Here is a 23,313-nt window from a genome sequence, read left to right as displayed (position 1 = left end):
GCTTTTCTTTTAAAAAAAGGTCTTGCTCTACTCTTTGATGCTGAATGCAAGGCAATTTGAAGACCATTCAGAAAAGGTTAAGAGTTCAATTCCTCACCATCGAGGCCTAAAATATTTTATTTACAGACATCTTTTCTAATAATTGCTGTGCTAAACTACCAATGCAAAGGTCATCTCAATGCATTCTTTAATTGAGCATTTAATCTCAAGCGCCATAAATTTTGCCATTAAGATTCTATTTTGATGTACATGGAAAACTACCAGAACCAGATGAAAAGAAGTTGAAGGAAAGGCCTTAGTTCAGGGGTGGACCATCTGCATAGCAGCAGACACAACCCCCAGCATATACAGATGACACTCCACTTAAATGGTCAGGCTGCTTCCTGTGTAGCACAACCCTAAGAAACCTTTATACTGAAGCATCTTAATTTTTTCTTGTGCTCATAAGTTTTGCTGGTGTTGACAGCGGTTCCCATTTTTTCTCCTTGCTTCTTATGATATGTTTTGACCCGAAAGATGTGTTTCTTCCTGTTTGTACGGCTGGCTGCATGTTAATGCCTAGTATCTGATTAATCCCTGCACTCCAGGCATGGCAAACCTGTGACCTTTTGAGATGTCATTGGATTCCAGCTCCTGTCTTCCTCAGTCAGTATGGCCAACGGTCAGGGATGTTGGGAGTTATAGTCCAACAATGTCTGGAGGGCCAAAGGTTTCCCATCCCTGACATAAAGGGTTCACCAGATTCTCCCTTGCCTGCTCCTACAGACTAGTATTGAACCCATCAGCCCCAGCCACCATCTGGAGGGCCAGAGCTTCCTCATCCCTATTCTAGGCAGATTCTTGAAGCGATCTTTTATCACCCGCTTTCACTTCTCTTCCATCTGCTCGTAGATCTGATCTGTAAGTCACAAGCGCTGATTTTATCTTTTGTATTCCAGAGGAGTAGAATTGGTTGTGCTAAAAGAATGAAGAGAGTTCTCCAAAGAACTTGACCCTTTGCCATCACTCTTCTCCCTTCCACACCCCCATGCAGCACCAACTGACAGGAAGTTTTCAGTTACAGAAACATTCACTTGCAAAGCAGAGTGTTTAGTAAGGTAAAGGTAAAGGTACCCCTGCCCGTACGGGCCAGTCTTGACAGACTCTAGGGTTGTGCGCTCATCTCACTCTAGAGGCTGGGAGCCAGCGCTGTCCGAAGACACTTCTGGGTCACGTGGCCAGCGTGATGAAGCTGCTCCGGCGAACCGGCACCAGAGCAGCACACAGAAACGCCGTTTACCTTCCCGCTAGAAGGCGGTACCTATTTATCTACTTGCACTTAATTGTGCTTTCGAACTGCTAGGTGGGCAGGTGCTGGGACTGAACGAAGGGAGCTCACCCCGCCGTGGGGATTCGAACCGCCGACCATGCGATCGGCAAGTCCTAGGCGCTGAGATTTTACCCACAGCGCGACCCGCGTCCCCCAGAGTGTTTAGTACCATTATGCAAAGCCCTGCTCTTTAGGTAACTTCCCAATGTTCCTAACTCCCTTCAGCAAAAGTGTCCTTTTGCTAGAAAGGATTTCCCTTTCTTCCTTTGCTTAGAAGGGTGGCAGGTCTGCTGTTTTTCTCTGATTTCTTGACCCTTCATTTTAAAAGAAAGTGCAGATTTAATAAAACCACCAAACACATTCATAATCCCATGTCTCTGTTACTTCCCAACCACAACTGAACTGGAGGTAAGGTAGTCCCACCCCCCATGATGTGCTGATGGTTCCCCCCCCCTCACCATTTAATCCCTTTATTCAACAAAATGGCAGGCTTGCTAGCAAAATTACCTCTTCTCCCATAGTTCCTAGGATTTGTCCTATGCCAAATGAATCACGTCACTTTGGAGAACAGCAACATACCCAAAATGTTGGCGGCTTTCTTGTTATAATGAAATTATATTATTTATATGCTCTAGCAGATAATTAGTTTTTTCAACCACCACCACCACCACCACCACCACCACCACCACATCATAGTCTCATCCTGGTGCCTCCCCCTGCCCCCAAAGCCATGTACAGAAGCTGGCCAATTGTGGTGGCTGAGACTTTCTACAAACACTGGCAATGGGATGACATCAACCCAACACACCTGAGGGCAGCAGGGTAAGCCAAGTGACAGACAGCTCTGTCTCCCAACATCTTGCTGCTGCTCTCCATCCGCTACCCCCCACTTTTGCTGTCTATTGGCAGGGTTGGCCCTGGTCTCATCCTTGCTCCCTTACATCTGCATATTTTAGGATAAAATAAATTAGTGGTGGACAGTCCTATTTATTATGGAAACTTGCCTACCATTACTGTCCTTCTCACTTAAGAGATTCCTGATAAACCTACAAGGAACCCTAGGGTTCCTCATAGCACAGTCTAAAAACCACTGTGCTATAGCCATTGTATATGTTGCGTCTCACCTGTGTGTAGAGCTATACAACAGCATAATAAAGCTATAAGTAGGTCATTCTTGAATGATATTGGCCCTGATCCAGTCATGAGTGGTTCATGGTTCCGTAAGACAATGCATCATAGAATCATAGAGTTGGAAGAGACCACAAGGGCCATCGAGTCCAACCCCCTGCCAAGCAGGAAACACCATCAGAGTACTCCTGACATATGGTTGTCAAGCCTCTGCTTAAAGACCTCCAAAGAAGGAGACTCCACCACACTCCTTGGCAGCAAATTCCACTGTCAAACAGCTCTTACTGTCAGGAAGTTCTTCCTAATGTTTAGGTGGAATCTTCTTTCTTGTAGTTTGGATCCATTGCTCCGTGTCCACTTCTCTGGAGCAGCAGAAAACAACCTTTCTCCCTCCTCTATGTGACATCCTTTTATATATTTGAACATGGCTATCATATCACCCCTTAACCTCCTCTTCTCCAGGCTAAACATGCCCAGCTCCCTTAGCATTCAAATTAAAAGACATCCAACATGCAGGGTGAGGAGAGCAAGTGTGTTTCCATGGGTGGCTCCTTCATGTTGGGTAGGGTCAATGATTGTTTTTAGTACCATATTGGTTCATTTTATAAAACCAATTAGCCTATCCTGAATGGTAGGAGACCACCGTATGCTGATTGGGAAAGTTTAGGCTCTATCCTGAACCACAGAAGGGAAAGCTCAGGGATTGATTGATTGAATTATTGAAAAGACAGGTGCAGAGTGCAGCATTATGTATCTTTCTCTTGAGCTATGTAAGTTTGGACTAGATCCGCATTTTAAGCACAGAGCACAGGATACTTCCCAATGGGAGAAGCTACCAGAATATTACAATACAAAAGTTAGTTGCTTTGCTCTTGCAAATTGTAGCTGCCATGTTTTGAGATGTTTTATCTTTCTTCTTTTCTTTTGCTAATGTTTTTAGATCAAAATTTAAGCTGAAGGGATTCTTTTTTTTTTTTTCTTTTCTTTTTCAGTAGTTTTTCCTTCCTAACTTTTTTTTCCCCTTCTAAAGCCCGAGAATGAGCAAGGTCGTAGAACTTCTCTAGAAAAGTTCACTCGCAGCGTGGTAAGTTCATTTTGCTTTTGCTTTTCTTTCTTTTCCCCACCTTCTCTTCAGCATTTTCTTTTATTTCAGAAATTATTTTATTAAATTTTATAACAACTCCTGTGTAGTTTACTCCTGTACAATAAAAAGGTAGAATTTCGTGACATGCAGATTTCGGCCAGTGAAGGTACCCCAGTCTAACATAAGCAGAATGCTCCCCACGAAGCTATAGGTTTAAGAGATGTTTAATGAACTTGTTTCAAACCAGTTGCCCAATAATGGACAACTTACAATTTTAATTCATAAAAGTGTATGCAGATTCTGAACTCAGGTCCAAAAATCCATTACAGTTCTGTTGATCTAACATGGGCCTCTAAAATATCTTGGAACGGTCAGCTTTGATTGAATAATGTCAGCTATCCTATGCAAAGATGCGTGAGACTAGTTCCATGAGCCTGATAGTATTTCATTAAAAAGTGCTTTTTCCTCATGCAGCAGCACATGGCAAATTGCTTTTGAAACGGAAGAGAGCTTCAAAAGTAATTTGTGATGTGCCTTTATTGGTTGGCAATTCAAAGAAAAAGAAGAGGACAAAATAAACCCAGTCTAGCAAAAGTGTGAGCTTAAGCTGCTCTTTGAACCTGGCTGTAGAATAGAATGTATAACATTTCCTCAACCATTCATGAGAACCATAAGAAGAGCCCTGCAGGATCCAACCAAAGGCCTACCTTGTCCGACATTCTGTGACCAACCACAAGCTTCTGAGCATGATAGCCTTCTCCTGCTGTCATTCCCCAGAAACAGATACTCATGCTTGCCTCTGATCCTGGATGTAGCATACAGCCATCATGACTAGTAGCCAACGACAAACTTATCCTCCATGTAATCCCCTTCCAAAGGCATCTAAGCTAGAGGCTAATAAGTCTTCTCTTTCCAGTCACCTAAGTGGAAGACACTAGCAGAGGTGGATCTTGAGGTCAAGTCTGAATCTTCTTTCATTCATACCAGCAACCACTAATTTCCTTTTAACTTTTCTGACCACATGGGCTTCATACTCAGGTATGAATGCATGAATGGGGGGGGGGGGAAGCAAAGTGGGAACCTGTGCCAAGTTCCTATTGCTGTTACACAATTTCACTGCCTGGATATTATTCTATGGAGAAGTCCTCGCCACATTATGAATCACAGAGGACTTAACAGCAACCCCACATCTGTTTTCAATTTAGGCTACACATACTGTTTCCCATTTCCCCAAACAGTAGAAAGTTCCAGGGATAGCTGCTGTAGTATCGTATTCTTTAGAAGGGAGAGAATGCTGGAGGTGATTGTCGACTTCTGAACTATGTGTTTATTTACAAATACACCATCTGACTGTGGAGGAAGTAGACAAGCACCCAGATAGCTAGAGCAAGCCTTTAAACCAGCTTCCGTTTCCCAAAAGCAAATAGCAGACCTTGAAAACCCACCAGCCAGTTGCAGAGATACTCAGAGGAATTTTATCTCCACTATCTGCATCCTAGCTGCCTCACTTCCCAGTCCCCTTGCAAGCAAGTGACGTGTGTCCTTGCTAGTAATCAACCACCCAAAGCCATTGAAGAAACATCTTGTAAGTCATTACTCTCCATACAGGAAAAATATTTAGCTGTGAGCTAAATAGGGGGAAATAATTTTCTGATTTGATAGCCATTACAGTTACAGCTGTGTTCTTTCATTTCCAGATTTCCCTTGAAATTAGCAAAGATGATGCAGCTGAACGATAACTAAAAACATTTGTACTCCTTTGGTTCTCTTTGGTGCCCTAGTGGGCTTCTGCCTTCTTCTAACTTGCCTTCATAATCCTCTCCCTTATTTGCCCACATGGCTGCTCAGCCTGTTGGCTGTGGAGATGTACAGTATGTGGCCTTGTTTGCACCTACCCAGGATGTCCTTAGGCAGCACCACAAAATCATTGCTAACCTCAAGGGGGTCCCCAAGGCCAATCAGATTAAATGGCAGCTTGGGGCAAATGAAGCTGACGGCAGTGAAGACAACGAAGAAATAGTCCTGAGAAGAACACACCCAAATATGGAAAACACTTTTCAATACACTTTTGGAAGCATGAATAAGGCAAGCAGTTCCAGCTTAGCCCTCATTGCTTTCTAATTGCATATGCCACCATGTGAATCAGGGAGGAAGAAGCTGTGCCCCCCCCCCCAGATGTTGCTGGTCTACATCTTCCTTAACCATCAGCCATGCTGGCTGTCTAACAAGGTTTCCATCCCAGATGTAGAATAATGGATAAGGCTCCCTACTTGCTTTTGCTTCTCCTTTAATTGTTTAGATTCCCTCCCTTTGTACTTCTACTGAGAACAGAACTGCACGATATATGTTGTTCCTTTTAAAAAAAAAAGTTGCTCTCCCGCACATCCCAACCCCTTTTGTGTCATACAGCCACTGAGGTTGCCATTTGAAGGGAAAGGTTGGTATGGGAAGAATGTGACTTCTGCTTTCCTGCTGAAAAATCACACATACCCTGAAGTTGTTCCTATGCTTGACGGAGAAAATATATGTCTGTCTTCCCCTTCAAATCTCAGCTTCAGTGGATAACAGTGTGCAAAAGAAACAAGTAGAAATGGCCACAGTGAATCTGTTCCATGAGATTTGAGCTTGGCTGTCTTTCTCTTAATAGAAGTCCTCTGAACTGTTCTTTAGTGTGGAACGTCCGTGGTTCAGGCAGGTGACCTTTTGGATTCTTGCCTTTTCTTTCTTCAGCTAGCTTTTAATGCATCTTCAATTTCCACCACAGCAAAGAAGCAGATTCAGAAATGGGTTCGAGAAACTAAACTGCTTTTCATGCACGCACAGAAGAAAAGAGTATTTTTTTTCTAAGCTCGGTTGGTACTATAGTGACTATGCAAAAACATAGACGCTAAATCAGAACAAAGACCTATCTAGTCCAGAATCCCACTGCCCACAGTGGCCAACGAAAGCCTACAGGAAGCCCTTGAAGTTTGTAGTTTATCCTATTGTCTATCCTGAATCTTCTAGCATACAGGTTAATTGGATGACCTCATGTTATAGTATTACGGGGGCGGGGGGACTCCCTAGCCATGTTCTCTGTACCATGCATAATTTTTTGCACCACTCTCATCTCCCCTCCTGACCTTTTTTTTTTACCAAGACTAAGATAGGCCATCTTTTTCCTCCTTGATAATTGCCCTTTGGTTGACCCGTGATGGCAGTGTAAGCATAAAGGGGTACCTTTATGCTTCTGTATCCTACACTGGGGAAATCCCACTGGAGGCTTCTCTGAGAAGCTGTTTCGGCATCCCATGTGCTGAGGACCCCAGGAAATGGTGCCCGAGTCCTTAGTTCAGATGTCAGTCACTCTGGACTGGGATACTGCCCAGACTCTTGTCTCTCCTACACAGAATATGTGAGGTTTCTTACTTTCTCTCTCTGATCCTGCGTGTTGAAGGGACAAATGCCTCCTACAGCCAAAACACATTTTGCAAGGATTAGCTTTTCTTTTCTAATGAACCACTGCCAGCGCCTCACCATGGCTGAAGGGCATTTAAAACTAAATAGCTCTATCTTGTTTAAGAACCATTGCTGGCTCCTAAGAAAGGCTTTGAATGTTTGCTCACTAGGAAAGCTTCTCAAACGGCATGAAACAGACTCATGCACACTCGATTGCTTCGAATGCAAAAAGGAATGTACTAAATGGTGTCTTTCAGTTTTTCTGTTATTTTATATATGCAGTGCAATGGATTTTCAAATCAGTAGTGGGCGCATATAATCAGGACTGGAGGAAAGTGCTGAAGGCTCTTTAGTATTAATATTCTCTTTACTGACCCTGGTGAGTTTGAGCAATCACACCTGACATGCAGTTAACACACAGCAGTTCATTTAATTGGGGTGGTGGAGCGGGAGCTGGGGAAACTGCAGCTTCCTTGGGGTGTCACAAAAGATCTGGGCCCAAAGTACAACAGCACAGGCTTCTACATTTACCGGCCAACAGGAGGCCTGCACAGTTTCAACACTGTGTTTGGCCTTCTTCTCAGGGTCTTTCCCACAGAACTACCTTGCCTAGCAACAATCCCAGGGCTACCTGTTTCCAAATCACTAGACTGACTCTTATTCGTCTCCAAGTCCCCACTGGGGCTTCCCCAGGCCCCACAAAGCTGCTCTCAGGCTGCAGTCCTTTTTCTGTCTTTCTCTGCTTTCCCACCTTCTAGGTCATGGCAGGAGGTGCAGGGAAATGTATCCCCAAACTTGCGAGGGCAATGGGGGAGAGCTGACATTGCACATGTGATGTCATGCGCATGACTTCAGGACTTTGGGAGGAGCCAGGGGCGGAGCCAAATGCAGTGGCCACATGACTCAATGGCTGGCAGCTCCTCCTCTGACTCCTCTTGGCACCATCAGCAGCTTCAACCCTCCTTCCCCTCTGCACTAGGAGAAGGAGAAGGAAGAAGCTGGCTGCTGCAGGCATGCCACATTTGGTGATTGGCGGGCCCTGGCTCCTCTCCCCAAAATATAGGGGGAGGCCAGAAGGGCCCGGTCCCTAGGAGCCAGTGCCCCTGCTCCACAGTCCTACAATTCAGGAGGAAAACTGCATTCAAAACTGTTATATTAGGAGAAATACACACTAAAACAATGGCAGAAGCATTTGCAAAGTGATGCAGGAAGGTGGTGAGTTGAAGATTGGGGAAATGAGAAACTGAGGGAAAACCCAAACTGATAGGTTCATCCATCCCTTACTGCAACAGACTTAATGTTTCACTGAGGTCTTGCATGCAAAAGTTAGGAGTTGAGGTGTACTTGGATGTTGCGACAGCGCTGCTGTGTGTCTCTCTGTGCCCTGATCTTCGTAACCCCTCTAGATAAGCACAATGTGTGGTTTTCATCAGGACACTACAAGAAAGGGGGGAATAATAATAATAATAAATTTTATTTATATCCCGCCCTCCCCAGCCGAAGCCGGGCTCAGGGCGGCTAACAACAATAAAACAGTACAAAAGTACAGCATAAACAACATTCTAAAATCATTCATTATAAAATTAATTAATTCAAGCCACTGGCAACCATTGGGCCAGAGCTCCGCGAAGATTGCTGAGGGAGGGAGTCAGGCCGTGCCCTGGCCAAAGGCCTGGTGGAACAGCTCTGTCTTGCAGGCCCTGCGGAAAGATGTCAAGTCCCGCAGGGCCCTGGTCTCTTGTGACAGAGTGTTCCACCAGATCGGAGCCACAGCCGAAAAAGCCCTGGCTCTAGTTGAGGCTAGCCTAACTTCTCTGTGGCCTGGGACCTTCAAGATGTTTTTATTTGAAGACCGTAAGGTTCTCTGTGGGGCAAACCAGGAGAGGCGGTCCCGTAGGTACGAGGGTCCTAGACCATATAGGGCTTTAAAGGTTAAAACCAGCACCTTAAACCTGATCCTGTACTCCACCGGGAGCCAGTGCAGCTGGTATAGCACCGGGTGGATGTGATCTCGCAGCGAAGACCTCGTAAGGAGTCTCGCTGCAGCATTCTGCACCCGCTGGAGTTTCTGGGTCAGTCTCAAGGGCAGCCCCACGTAGAACGAGAAGGCGTGAAGCTGGCACAGTTTTAGTCTCTTGTAGCAGAGGCATCAAAACAGTGTTTACATGGCACAAGTAAGTTGGATGTTTTCCATCACGCCTGCAAGTACACCTCTAATACTAATATGAAGAGCTGCCCTTAAGGGAGGACACACAAAGAAGCTGTTTTTCAATGGCAGAGGGGACAGGTGTGTCTGCATGCTTGGTAGGCAGCACTCCAGGTAGCAGGGGTGGCTAATCTGTGGCACTCCAGATGTTGGAGTTATGCTCCTATCATCTCGTGACAGCCATTGGTCTTGCTGGCTGGGGGCAGTTTTCATTCAAAATGTGGAGGGCCGCAGGTTAGCCATTCCTGGCATAAAGTCATTGCCATAGTGACTGTGCATGTGCACCATCAGAAAATTTACCTTCTTACAGCAAGAGCAGTTAGATGCAGCTGGAAATGAAAGGATCAGGCAGTCAGATAGTTACTGTGCAATCTCCGGGCGCCAGTAGGGTAAGTGTGACATGCCTGTACTTAGTGAGTTGACATTTGTACATCCAGATTGTGATTCTTCATCTAGGTAAACGTGTAATTTCCCTGGAAATAGTATTCAAGACATATGCTTTTGACTTTTTAAGAAAGAGAATCTATATAAGGCTTCATTTTTATGTTGTTACCCATTATTTGTTATATGCATGCTAAATCGATTCTTCTTTTGATCTCTTTTCATGTGAATTTATCTGTGTAGATTTTATGTTCTCTTGACATTACTTTTCTTTACTGTTGCTTTTTTTAAAAAAAAAAACCTTACTTGAGCATTTAACTTTGTTTCTTTTCCTAATTTATGTTACTCTTCTTATGTTTATGGTGTGTATCATTTCTCCCCCAGCAAATGCTAATAAAAGGCTGTTTATAAAAGGATATGGTCCTTAAGATCTTTAAAAGAATTTTGCATTGAAAACACATGGAGATTTTGGGGGTGTCCTATGAAAAATCCTGGTTCAATAAGAAATGGTTATGCATGCCCTGTGTTTTTTAGGATTTGTTGTCAGTGCAGATTCTGAGAGGCCCAATGCAGCACATGGCCTGAATTAAAGAATATTTTAGTTGTAGGTATAAGCCCCCAGAAACACAGCCTCTTTATTTCCCTGTATTGTCATTGTGGGAAAAGCTTACAGTCTATCAAGAGGCTGGGTGCCTTCTGGGTATCTGTGAGGAATCTAATATTCAGTGTGAGTAGAGTTGATCAATCAGGGCAGTGGCGTAGCGTGGGCTATCAGCACCCGGGGCAAGGCAAGTAATTTGCGCCCCCTAACCCGTGGATTTGCGCCCCCTAACCCGTGGATTTGCGCCCCCTAACCCTAACCCCCAGATGTTGCGCCCGATGCGGCCGGCCCCCCCTGCACCCCCCACGCTACGCCACTGAATCAGGGAGGGGGAGTTATTCGCATAAGAGTTTTTGCTCTCTGTAGCACTGGTTGAAGTACAGGAGACATCAGGCTATGTGGCCTCCTGCCTGAGGAGATGTTAAGGGTCATCATGCCCCTCACAGCCATTTCCCAGGGTATTGAAGAATAGCAGTGTTGGAAGACTTCCTCTTGTGGATCAGTATTTGTTAAGTAGCAGGAAGCAGAGAGCAGGAATAAATGGACAGTGCAGGGGATGTAGAAAGTGGAATCCCCCACAAGGATTGGTCATGTGCTATTTAACTTGAATCATGTTAATTAATATCTATTGTGAAGAGCTCCAAAAGGACCTCTCCAAACTGAGTCAGTGGGTGGTAAAATGGCAAATGCAATTCAGTGAAAACAAGTATAAATCTATGCATGCCAGAGGGGCGGAAATCTTAATTTCACACATGCTCATGGTGACATGATAGGCATTTATCAAATTATGGATGTTCATGGATGTGGAGCTTGCCTTCATGGTAGTACGCTGTCCACTCGTGCCTGTGTGCACGAGTTTAGGTCCTCTAAAGAGTTTGGGCCTGTCACTGGTTCCTTTTAGTGGATATACCATGCTTCCTTTCAGCAGGACCACGGAGGGCTGAGTAATTCATGTTGGCAATTGGAGTTTGATGTATTATAGGATGACACTCTGATTCCCCTCGCCAAATATAAGACCCAATGGATAGACACTACCAGTGCGTGAGACTGTGGACGAGACAGCTGATCACAAGAAATTAAATCTGTTCAGTCATTTTAAATTTCTGGGGTTTTAATTTAAGTTTTTTTAAATATGGTGCATATTTGAGAGCCATTTTGAGACCTAGATAATTTTTTTAAAAAACAGGATATAATTTTAAAAAACAAATAAAATAAAACTTGGGGCAAGGAGGGAGGCACATAGCTCACAGCCGCTTTCAGAAAGTCAAGTCCCTATTCCAGGATTTCAAAGTCCGGCATCCTACCTGACACACAAAGACTGAGGCTGCCAATAGTCATGTAACAACTCTTTGAAAGCTTCCTGCATTGAGGCCTGTAGTCATATGGGGAAGCAAATCCCCCACATCTTGCCAACACAGTTGAGCTCAATGTTACCACCCTGCTGCTGCAGCTGCTTAGAAATGAGTGGAAGCAGGAAGATGCTGAAGTTAATGTTCCAAAAGGGGCTAAATTAGTCTACGTATTACAGAAGACACTTCTGCTCTACCTTTGACCTTCAGCTTAACTTTGATGCTGTGCTAAGCACCGTTGAGACAGTTCAGTGTTTGAGAAGTTAACTAGTAAATGAGATTGTTCCTCTTCTCATTTCTGCCTCTTCTGTGAGTACCCATTTCTATGAATATCTGGAGGTTTCAGGAATAGCATTCCCCTTGTGATTAGAGGCACCACACAATTGTGCTTTTTAAACCCTGCAATCTAGCTCCTGGGAAGGACGGGCAAGTCGGTTGCTCATCTTGTCCTCAGAGAAAGCCCCCAAAATATTCCTACCAGAGGCAGAGTGGCAATTGGATCCACTTGCCTCAAAAGTCAAGGCGGATAGTACTGAAGGCCTAAATATTTTGACACCTGGGGCAGAAAATTATACAGGTGCCTCTCCCTGGGAGCAAAAACACAACAATAATAAAATAGCTTATAATTTGCTGCCCTTTTATGAAATCCAAAGCCAGGAGCCAGAGACTCTCTAGGGATAAAGTCAGCTCTGGCAGACCTACCTTCAGCTTCCTTCAGGACCCTGAAAAGAACAATGGTAATGGAATCATGGTCAGGAGAGGATGCCCATTCCAGGTGTCTAAAGACAAATTTATCAGACAGGGCATGGGCAACATCAGGGAGGCCTCAGCCATAGAGTGCTCCTACATGCAGACAGATTAGGTGTTTGTTTGTTTGTTTGTTTGTTTGTTATAACCCAGACAGATTCATTTAGATTAGGAATAGCCAATGAATGCCCTCTAGATGCTGTTGGATTGCAACACCAAAGCACCATGGATGGTGGAAGTTATAATCCAACAACCTCTGGAGGACATCACAGAATCTACTCCTCATTTAGATGGGTAACCAACCAGAGGTGTCTGGATAAAGGAAATTTATAAATAGTGGCAGAGTTGAAATCATGGATGCCTCCTACCTCTTTTTGATAGTTCCCAAGAAGCTTTAGTTGCAATCTTCTATCTATTTACCTGTGAGTGAACTCTATTGAACACATTGGGATTTATTTCTGAGGCGGCGCACATCTAATTGTTCTGTTAGAGAGGCAAAAGCCACATGGGAGTAGCTAGGATTTATATTGGGGGGGCAGAACTGAGCTATCTGAGACGTGATTAGTCAGTTATTTTTATTTATTTACGTGATTGGGAGGGGCAGATGCCCCCCTCCCTGCCTTCCCTTGGCTAGGCCCATGAAAAGCCTTTCTCGGCTTCAAATGGGTGCAAGAAGTTCAGGAGGAGGGGAAATTTTGTGTGCCCTCCAAACAACAGTACGTTGATCCACACAGATAGCTGCGGGCAGAACTTCCACATTCAGTTCGCAACTAGATCTAGTGATTGCTAGCAAATGAAGAAAAGAAGACTATGAGTTAAAGTACAGAAATGAATGATAAAACATGTTATGGATTTTTCTGATCAGGGTGAACATTACCTACTGTATTCTGAGAAATCTGTTGCATTCTGTTGGCACACATTCTGTTATTTTGCATGCACCACTGGCTGCATAAACAAAGCTAAAAAAAATTAAAGAAACCGCCATAATTTGCATTACAACCTCAGAATAGTCGCTCTGGGAAGAATGCCTTGAGATAACTCTGGAATTTTATCATGTGGATGCCCAGGTAGGTACTCAATGTGGAATTACACGATCATGCAACTTTAAAGTTGCATCTATCATGTAATTCCAAATGTCAACTGTTCATCAATTTTGAACACGTGAGGTACTTGCAACTGCTGTTAAGATTGGTATGAAAGTGCTTAGTTTACCTTCCAGTTGGGGCTTGGCCAGTATCTATGTATGCAGGATTGGGATGCAAATGTAATATAAATTGGGCACGGGCACACTATAAGCTTATTGAATCAAGGAATTCAGAGAAAAGAGGAATTTCAACATCAGTAGGTTGGAAAGAGTATCTCTTCTCAACCAAGGGAAGGACTAACGGTCGCCAATAAAGGTTAACTATAAACATCTTTGTGCTTGTTGCTTAAGCAGCCACCAATTAGATCAATATGGCGCTGCTCAGCAAAATAGCCTTGGATTTTTTGTGAAACATTATACACTTGCCATTTCAAACGATGCAAAAACACACATACATACAGGCACAACCAGATTGCCCTGAGCATCTGGGCAAAGCTGAGAACAGTTCTAATGTACTTGTAAGTGTATGGCAGGACTCTTTGCTGCACAAGTACAACAAAGCCAGGATTAAACAGGAGGCTTATTTTGCAGCCAAGTAGGACCCTTTGGCAGGGAAAAGATGTGGTGGGATTAACTATACTTACCTAGCCTGCTCTACCAGCTGGGATGTGCTCAGCGACCAGCTCTCCAGCCGTCCTTGCAGCTATTTGAAGTGTGCTGAATTAGCAAGTTTGGCACCTGGGGTTTTTAATCACCTGAAAGAGCCACAGCATAAGAAAGGTGTCTTCCCGACCCCCATACAGCCCATCTGGTGCCATCCTGATCTACAGCTTCTATCAGGCTCAGCCAGCATGGACTTCTGGCTGGAACCGATGGGCTATGTAGTCCCAAACATGAGATCACCATGGCCTTGCTAGGTGGGGCGGACGGGAGTTGTGGTTCAAAACATCTGGTGGGCCCTCTGTTGATGAAGGAGGCTGCTGAACTATCACTGCCTTTCCTTCTCCTTCCTTTCCTGTCTGGTCACTGTGCTGACCTCCCAATCACAGAGCAATCTGGCCTGTTTTCCCAAGTAACTGGGATATATTCACATCCTTGGCTTTCTTCCCTCCCTCTCCCTTTTGTTTGTTCCTCCAGGGGAAGTCGCTGGCAGGCAAGCGCCTCACAGGCTTGATGCAATCTTCTTGACAGCATCGTCTCAGCAAGCGGTCGCTGGCATCTCCGAAGGACAGCTGCACTCACTCAACCTCCTCCACGGCGGAAATATCATTTGGGGGCAAATGGGTCACTGTGTGTGTGCGTGTCTGTGTGTGTGTGTACGGCTGGGAGTGCAAATGAGATGGGAAGAGAAAGAGACGGAAGGGAGCACAGGGAAGGCAAAGGAAACCACGAGGGAGAGCCTGGCCCACCCGGAGGTTTCTCTTTTCATAGTTTACATCAACACTTTTCTACTTGTACAGCTTTGTAATGGCACTGAGTTCAATCCAGATAATTCTCTGTTTCTCGTTTGATTTCAGAGGAGCACAACTTGCTGTATGCAGGATGCCAACTTAGGCAGAGATGGTTGGGGGGACTGACTATGGGTGTCATTTAATGTAGGGGCCCTAAGAGAAATCTTGATAAAGATTTGGTTGAGATCCGTATTCGTAATGCAGGCACTTTCTCACACTCATATCTCCTCTTACTGCTGCTGCTGCTGCTGCTCCTGCATGTGTACAGGCAAAAATATCCATCTTCTGCATATCTTGGTAGCCCTGGCGTTAATCCTCCCTAGCCATGGATAACGGCTATTGCTGACTTGACAGTAACTTCTCAGATCTGGAATCCTTTGCGAAACCCGAAGAGGTTTTTTCTCCGCCTGAGAGAATAGTACGCAATACAGGTGTTGCCATCCTTGAGTGGAAATGCAGATTAAAGTAGCCAAAGGGGAATCAGAGTAAGGGTGGTCCAAAATACCTTTACTCCCTAGCCACAGAAAGAGCTCTCGCTGATCCTGCCACATGTCCCCTTTCATACAACCATTCGGGTCCAGTAAAATAATAATTGAAAGTTCCCTAAGGATGGGAGGAAGAATTCAGTTTTACCACGATGAGATAGTAGACATATTATCATCCACTTTTTAAATAATGGTTTTAAACGTGCTTTTTAGCTTCATCACTCACTGTCAGTAATATCCGTCCAAAAATATATTTTAGGGTCCTCAGCTGCATAGAAAGGGGCAAAGCTACTGACTGCCAGCTCAGGATTTGGTCCATAAAGCCAGACTCTAAGCTTCCTGTGAGGGATTTGATTTCAGTAGAGTTGCTTTGCATTTTGCACAAGTAAAAAATGTTGGCCCTGGTTCTTGGGCGATAGGATCAAAATGTTATGCCAGGCCTGCACAGCTTGTGTAGCCCAAGCTTATAGGGTGGCCTGCCAAGTGTTTGGCAGTCTGTCTGTTGTTGCTTTGCAGTTCCAGGAAGGCAGCAAACATGGATGGTTTTCTGAACCCCTCACTATCTGTTGCACACGGCCAGTGGGCTGCATCCAAGTTTGTTGTATCACAAGTTGTGCTGGCCTACTTTATGCACACATTTTGTAAAAACACCATATTTGAAGAGGTGAGGCTGGGTTGGGAAAGAAGTCTTGTCTTTGTTGTGTGGTTGCACTTTCTGCATACTTCTCCCCATTTTGTCTTTCTCACGATTTAGTCACACAGAGTAAACCAAGCTGATGGGAGAATTCGAGGCATCTCCCTGCGCTTGTAGGAAGAAAAAGACCCTGTTAGGGTTATTTGTTCATTCCTGGACAACTAAGTCGCAAATAAGTCCCCGTTGTAGAGAAAGGGACAAATCAGCCTACAACACTTTGGCTTGGAGGTGAATGGCTTTGTGCTCAATGTAATGGCATTTGAACGTCTCTCACAATGTGGCAATAAGTGAGGATGGATTGAAACTGATAACTCAGCTAGGTATGGAAATAATATGGCTGATTTATCAGAATTGTTCTCAGTGCTCTGAGAAATGGGAGCACAGGGGAACTGGCTAAAAAAAAGTAGTAAAAGGAGACAAAGTACTACTTTAAGTGTAAACTAAAAGAAGTTCAATCTAATTTGGACCTACTTAGCATCATAATGATGATCTGCGGCAGTCTTCTCCAATACTTGATCTCTGTCTGTTGTTGGACTCCAAGTCCCATCATCCCCAAACAGTATGGCCAATGCTGAGACATCTGGTTCAATAACATCTGGGGACCTAAGGATGAGGAAGGATAGTCTAAGTAGTGATGATATTTTTGTGTTAAAAATATATCATAATACCTATATTCATAAAAATCTTCTTTCCACTTTAAATGCACATTAAGCTTTTTTCTTGGCAGTAGATGGATATATCTCTAATCATGAATTCTTAGTGTGGTGGGGAAAACATTCCTGTCCACCTTTTGGTACAAAAAGGCAATGTGGGGATTTTCTGACAGACATTGCGCTACTGGTTCTTAGATGGACAAGTTATCATTATGTATGTTGATCCAGCGCACAGCACATTGCAAAATAACAGTGCCCCAAGGAGCGTACAATCTAAATTTATCGACAAGTGGGACAATAAAGGGTAGAGAGGAAGATGGAGCTGAGGGGAAACAAAGGAAGAACCACTTAGAACAAGAGGAGTCAACCTTTTTGGACCAGGAACACATTTCAAATCCTGAGAGAATGTTGTGGGTGCCAGTCACAAAACTGCTGTTGTTAGGGCAGGGCATAACTCAAAATGGCTGCCATGGGAGTGGCATAATGCACTTGCTGCCACTTGTCCCTACACCACCCCCGGGTCAACCTCATGCTGGTCCTGATTGTAGAGCTCATACAATACTGATTTTTTCACACTCCCATTTCTCCTCTCTTTACCAAAGTACATCTCTCTCCCTTTCTCATAGACAATACCATTCAAACTCCCCACTCTTTCTTTCTTTCTTTCTTTCTTTCTTTCTTTCTTTCTTTCTTTCTTTCTTTCTTTCTTTCTTTCACCAAGTGTATCTTTCTCACACACAGGCTACACATAAACACAGAATACACATATATTCATATTTCTCTCTCTCTCTCTCTCTCTCTCTCTCTCACACACACACACACACACACACACACACACACACTCCATACCTGAGCAGCACCCCCTACATTCAGTCAAGAGAGCCTTATGCTATGCAATACCTGTTGTTTAGGCATTTAAATGTGCTTATTCTGCATATTAGGTTCAGCGCAAGGTAGGAGAGCATTCCTAGCACAATAAATAAAGTTCAGTGTGATCTGATCCTGATTTCACTACACTGGTGACCAAAATGTCTGACTGCCTTCTGTGTAGAAAGATATATGTCTAGTAATAGTTTGTTTTCTAATGAAATTTCTGTTAAAGCAAAAGGCAAAGCATGAGATACATTTGCTATTTGAAAAATCTGAACCATTCATTTTGAACCACATCCTCTCTTTATCTGTCTTCCCCACTCCTCAACCACAGTGATATTTAGACACAAGTCCTTCCTCAGCTTAGATCTTTCCCCATTTCCCATTCTTTCTCATGCATATTCATGCTATATTATTATTTCAAAACATTCCACTGGATATCACAGCTGGGCTCTTATGTGCCTGGTGAGTGCCAGAAACTTCACCATTCCCACAGTAAATTTGCAAATCCTGCCCCCACATTCCCATCCATGCTCTACGCAAAGCTGTTTTCAGAGACATGCCTTATCATCTTATTTTGTCTATCAAAGCTTCTATATCCTTTGTGCAACCCCTGAAACAGTGGCTGTGGAATGCGGAGGGAGAAACTAATGTGCTTCCATGTCACACCAGGTGCAGAGAATGGCCACTAGATGTGCCCTCACACAAAATATTAGGTGATTTGGGTTCTGCTAAGGCATAACATCTGCAGGAACTCAACAAAAGCTAAATGCACTTTGGTAAGATTAATTTTGTAAATTCCAGCTATGGCAAAAATCACATTGGCAGATGGTCCTACATCATATTGCGATAAGTTACTCAACTAGAGAACAACAAAAAGCTTCCAATATATCCCTTAATTGTCAGGTATCATGAAATACTGCGATATGTAAAGTGGTGTCAAGTCATAAGGGGACCCTATATGATGGTGTAATTCATCTCCGTTTGATTGAGAGTCTTAACCGAAGACACTTATCTAGGTTTTCTTCCATCCAGTTAAAGAAGGAAGGACAGAACTCCATTCATCAAAGTATCAAATAATAGATATCAGTGGCCAAAAGGTGAACCTTTCATGTCTGCCCATGTTGGAGGCTTATAGGCTCATCTTTCGCAAGATTGCTCTGGTTGCCTTGTGTGCCCATGCGTAATGCATCCCATTATGCAACAGCATGGCCTTTCGTGGAATAAGCCACTATTATGGAAAGCTGTATGTGATGCTCACCCCTGAAAGCTTCATCATCTTGCCGTGAGATCACCTTGAGCATCACACAATGCTCCTGTTTTCTGTGATTAGACATCTTGTCATTTGGGATGTTGCAAGGGCAGGTGCTCAACTGAGTTTATGTCAGATTGAGTTTAAACCAATTCATGCATGCAAGGCTGAAGGAAGAAACCTTTTGTTTTTGAGGTTCAGTTGAACATGGGTCAGTTTCCATTTCCATATCAAAACTTTCCTTTTTAATAAGGCGGGTCATTGCTTAAAAGTAGACAACCTGACCAGGGACTTCACAGTTCCTCTTGAAAGGCTGGGCAGCTTCTTTCAGTATGTACCTTTAGGGCGTGCAGGGAAGTGGACAATTGGGGTTATAGGGCAGTTTTCACCAACGTGGGACCCTCCAGAGGTTTTAGCCTACAGTTTCAATCAGACATGACAAGCATGTCTATGGTGTCTGGGGCTGATGGGAGTTGTAGCCAAAAAAATTCTGAAGGCACCATTTTGGCAAAAGGTGCTGTAGAGCTTCCTTAGACTCATCCTTTTATGGCTCTATGGCCTCTTGGTTTTTTCCAGAGAGATCCCCCCCAAAAAAAACAAAACCTGGGGAAAAACAATGCTAATATTAGCTGTAAGTTACCAATCATGGTATTTATAAACTAGCCAGAAAATGGGGTTAGGCGCAGGATGCTTCTTGCAATGCATCCTGCTGAGGCCTCATAACTCTTCGGCTCAGGCACCATATTTCTGCCCTCATTCAGGAGAGAAATTATGTGCGCACAGGTAGGTCCCCTTCCTCTGCATCACCAGAATCACACCTGGGATCCACTGCAATATAAATCAACTGATTGAACCAGAGGCCACTTGCCCCACAATGAAGATACAGCCACTGTTCCCTGATTAATTACTGTCTTCTCAGCAGGAAGGAATTTTAATGATCAATCTCTACATGGCTTTGTTGGCGCCACAAGATGTTGGAGGCTAACAAGCCGGAATGGATAATGGTTTTGTGCCCTCCTCTGTGACTTTCCCTGAGCATCTCCCTGGTCATAGTCAGATGAGAGAGTGCTACTCTAGATGGACCTGTTGGTCTGATCTAGCCTTTCCTGTTGATTGGAGAATGAAAGAGGCAGTATAAAATGGTATCGCTTACTAGACCTTGTGTTTTCATTATTTATTTATGTATTGATTAAATTTGTATACTGCCCTTCATCTGTAGATCTCGGGACGGTTCACAGCATAAAAACACAATATACATAATTAAAGCAACAACAGAACAATACCTCCCCCTCCCCCTTAAATTGCTTAAAATTTAAAAAAAAATGCTTAAATTGAACCTTTGGAGAGTCTTCTTCAAGGATGCAGAGCAAGAAAATAATAATAATTTAGGACTTCTAGGACTGCACCAATTCAGGCTGCAGGTGGTCGATTGTACATTTGAATGTTTCCTTGCATCAAAAGTATTTCTGCCTGTGGTAAGCTAATACACCAGGGAGACCATTCTAGCCTAATCCTCTCCTTGGCATCCTAGTTTTCTATTTGGGGGAGCATTCAGCCATGCACTCCTCCCACCTGTGATCTGAAATGGTCCAGCCCTACAGCACAGGCAGTATTATTGTTCACATTGTTGCTCAAGGGCTTTTTGCCCCACTTGCTTTTCTTTTGTGATTTTCTGCGCAGGGTTGTCTAGCTCTTCTCCAAACGCTGCCCCCATAGTTGTGCGGGAAGTGCCAGAGCTACCTAGCAGCGACCTTGGAGCTGACAGCCTCCCGGTCCAGCAGTGCAGAGGAAAATGGTGCCAGTGAACAATTGGGGCTGTCAGCGTCGGGCACAGAAATTTGCAGACAAAATTTACCCTCTGGCTACTTCAGGCAGGAGAGCCTCAGGCCAGCTGGAATGCACCAAAACACAGCTGCGCCTCCCACCCCAAGCAACTGGGCGGCGTGCCTGCTGCTTTTGGACTGCAGAGAGGAGCAAATGTGTGCAGCGATAGCACATCCTGAACAGCAGAGCATCTGTGCTCTCCACCTACCTTCTGGAGGTAATTCAGCTCTTATCAACATGATTTGGGCATCCTGTTGATGTTAGACAAAAGCATATAATATTACAAAAGGCAGGTGGCGGAATAAAATATTCAATACAAGGGTTTTTATGTAATTGTGTAGTTCTTCAAGCAGCTAAAATGGTAGATACTCAAATTTACCCCTTTGGCCTTTTGCAATCCTGGGCAGGATCTCATCATTATCCTTGCCTCACTCTTTGATTCCAAGCACATCCCTCAGAACTCCTGCCGGTTATTCTGCTGGCAGCAAAAAGACTAATCTCTTTCCGTTTCAGTCGCCCAGAAAGTAGCAGGTTAGTGCAACCATGAAATCCTTTGGATAACTCCAAACACGTCCAGCAATCTGGATCAGTGATGCTGCAGATGTCAAAGATTTGGGAAGGTCCGCTTTCCGTACACCTTTTACAGAGACACAGTTAGCCAAGCTCAGCAGTCGTGCTCTGTTCAACTCCCTTCTTAAAGCATCCCTTGCCTTGTGGCACCTACCAGTATTCTGAAAGAGGTGAAGCCTTTGGGTAGCTCAGCTCCACCTTTTGTGATGTAGCTGTGTCACTCGTGCCACATCTACATGGATCTTATTTAGAGGAAAACAGGATGTGCCATTCAGTATACCAAGTCAAAGAGCTGCTGGAGGCAGTGGTCTCCAGCAGTACCAATGGAGAGAGAGAGAGAGAGAGAGAGAGAGAGAGAGGGAGGGAGGGAGGGAGAGAGAGGATGCATAGCTGACTTAGGGCACTGAAGCATCCTGAGATGTGTGATGTTTGTGCTTTTCAGGGGCATTTCTGTGCCTCTGGCTCTACCTACGATGCTTAAGCAGGAATGTGGTCCATGGGAACATGCCCAGTAGTAATTCACCCACTTCACTTTCAGCTCCTGTGTTGCAAAACTGCTCCACGAACAACTGCCTCAGCCACGACTGTGTCTGTGGTGAGTTTCTTTCCACTCACTGCGGTTCTTGGGGCAAAGCCCTTGGAGTCCCCTTGTAATAATGCCCAGCCATTATTGCATGCATATGGAACTGGCCAGGGCAGGGGCTTTGGGGCAGCAATCCAGAGCTCCAGAATGAGGAGGGTCCCCAAAATACAGCAGGGTGAAATGTTATCTATAGAATACCCTCCACATGAACAGTTGGTCCAGAGTCTAAAATGACCACTGGCTCTGAGGGCCAATGAGTAGCATGGCTTGGCGGACAGTTTTGTTTCCAGTGCCATCCAAGATTGCCTATGACACTTGTCCCAAGGGGACCATCCTATTCCCTAATGTTTTAGCTTCCAGAATCTTCCTCTCCTCATTCCTCCATGGAAAAAGAGTGTTGGCCTCCCATGGGTCTGTTACATTGCCAGCAGGAAGGTAGGACACCCTGATTCTGGCGCTAACCTTTCCTTAAAGGGCAGCTTGCTCTGTTGGTGAAATGTTCTCGGGGTTTGGCAGTTTCCCTCTCATGTTGAACATAAATCTGCAGGCCTGTAACTTAAACTCACATTTCTCTGCTCCTATCCTAAACAATGTTCCTCCTGAATAATTATTCCCCTTCTGCTTTCTGACATCCTTTAAAACATTTATAAACAGGGAGCCTGCTGTCTCTCTTAGGATCCTCTTTCTGTGGACTGAATACAAGCAGTGTCTTTAATAGCCTCCCCCCTCCCCCGCAACACACACCTTGCTCTGAATAGAGATGCTCTTTAATCTTGGAAGAGGCATTCCCTATTCTTTCTGAGGCCAGGAAGGGTGCCTTTTTGGAAATGGCATCTGTTGTTTTAATCAGTACTACAGTCATACCTCGGGTTACAGACGCTTCAGGTTGCGTTTTTTTCAGGTTACGGACACGCTGAAACCCGGAAGTACCAGAACGGGTTACTTCCGGGTTTCGGTGGTCGTGCACACGCAGAAGCACTAAATTGTGCTTTGTGCATATGCAGAAGCGCCAAATCGCAACCCGCGCATGCACAGACGCGGTGCTGCGGGTTGCGAATGCTCTGGGTTGTGAACATGCCTCCCGCACGGATCACATTCGCAACCCAAGCATCCACTGTATACTAAAATCTTTTTTTTAAAAGTAAATCTACTGCCCAATTAGTGACATTTTTTTAAAGTTGATTCAACACATTTGGATCAATGTGGTTTATTCTTTAACCAAGTCATCTGATTAATGAATCAGTTAACTTGCACTCTGCTTTGGAAATGGAGCAGGGTAACTTGTCTGGTTCTCCTCATGCTTCCAGCCCCATCACTCATTTCTGCTGCTGGAAGTATCCTTCATAGCCATGGCAACCCATGGCAAACACTTCTCCCATCATCTTACATGGTGGAAAGCACCATAGAAAGCGAAGGAACATCTCAAGCCAAACATGCAAAGCTGCCTTTGTTATTGATCAGGCCAGATTGCATGGTTTTTATTTCTGTGTAGGAAATTCCACAGTCAGAATCTGTAACTAATTAGCTGCAGCTCTGAGAGAGCGGAGAAGAACTTAGGTGGAAGGGAGAGTGAAACTTAAATGATTCCCTGCTCCGAGCCCAGT

General features: G+C 44.4%; 1 protein-coding gene across 7 annotated transcripts in view; it reads left to right on the top strand.

Moving 5' to 3' along the window:
• RGS6 (regulator of G protein signaling 6) overlaps positions 1 to 22,843 on the top strand; it is a 211,074-nt gene extending 188,231 nt beyond the window's left edge. For 3 of the 7 annotated variants that reach the window (XM_083508811.1, XM_083508815.1, XM_083508814.1), the window contains 2 exons: positions 3,468 to 3,521; positions 6,169 to 6,678. In XM_083508811.1, the coding sequence (XP_083364937.1) occupies positions 3,468 to 3,521; positions 6,169 to 6,255 (141 nt within the window). In that variant the 3' untranslated portion in view covers positions 6,256 to 6,678. Of the gene's footprint in view, positions 1 to 3,467; positions 3,522 to 6,168; positions 6,679 to 14,464 lie in introns of those variants that run through there. The other 4 variants (XR_014527472.1, XM_083508812.1, XR_014527471.1 and 1 more) reach the window with 2 other exon arrangements.
• Positions 22,844 to 23,313: the final 470 nt, after the last annotated feature.

Source organism: Podarcis liolepis (assembly GCF_965112155.1).
Source record: "Podarcis liolepis genome assembly, chromosome: 1".
Lineage (NCBI taxonomy): Eukaryota > Metazoa > Chordata > Lepidosauria > Squamata > Lacertidae > Podarcis > Podarcis liolepis.
The sequence above is the reverse complement of the archived record's forward strand: the minus strand, read 5'-3'. Positions and strand labels throughout refer to the sequence as shown.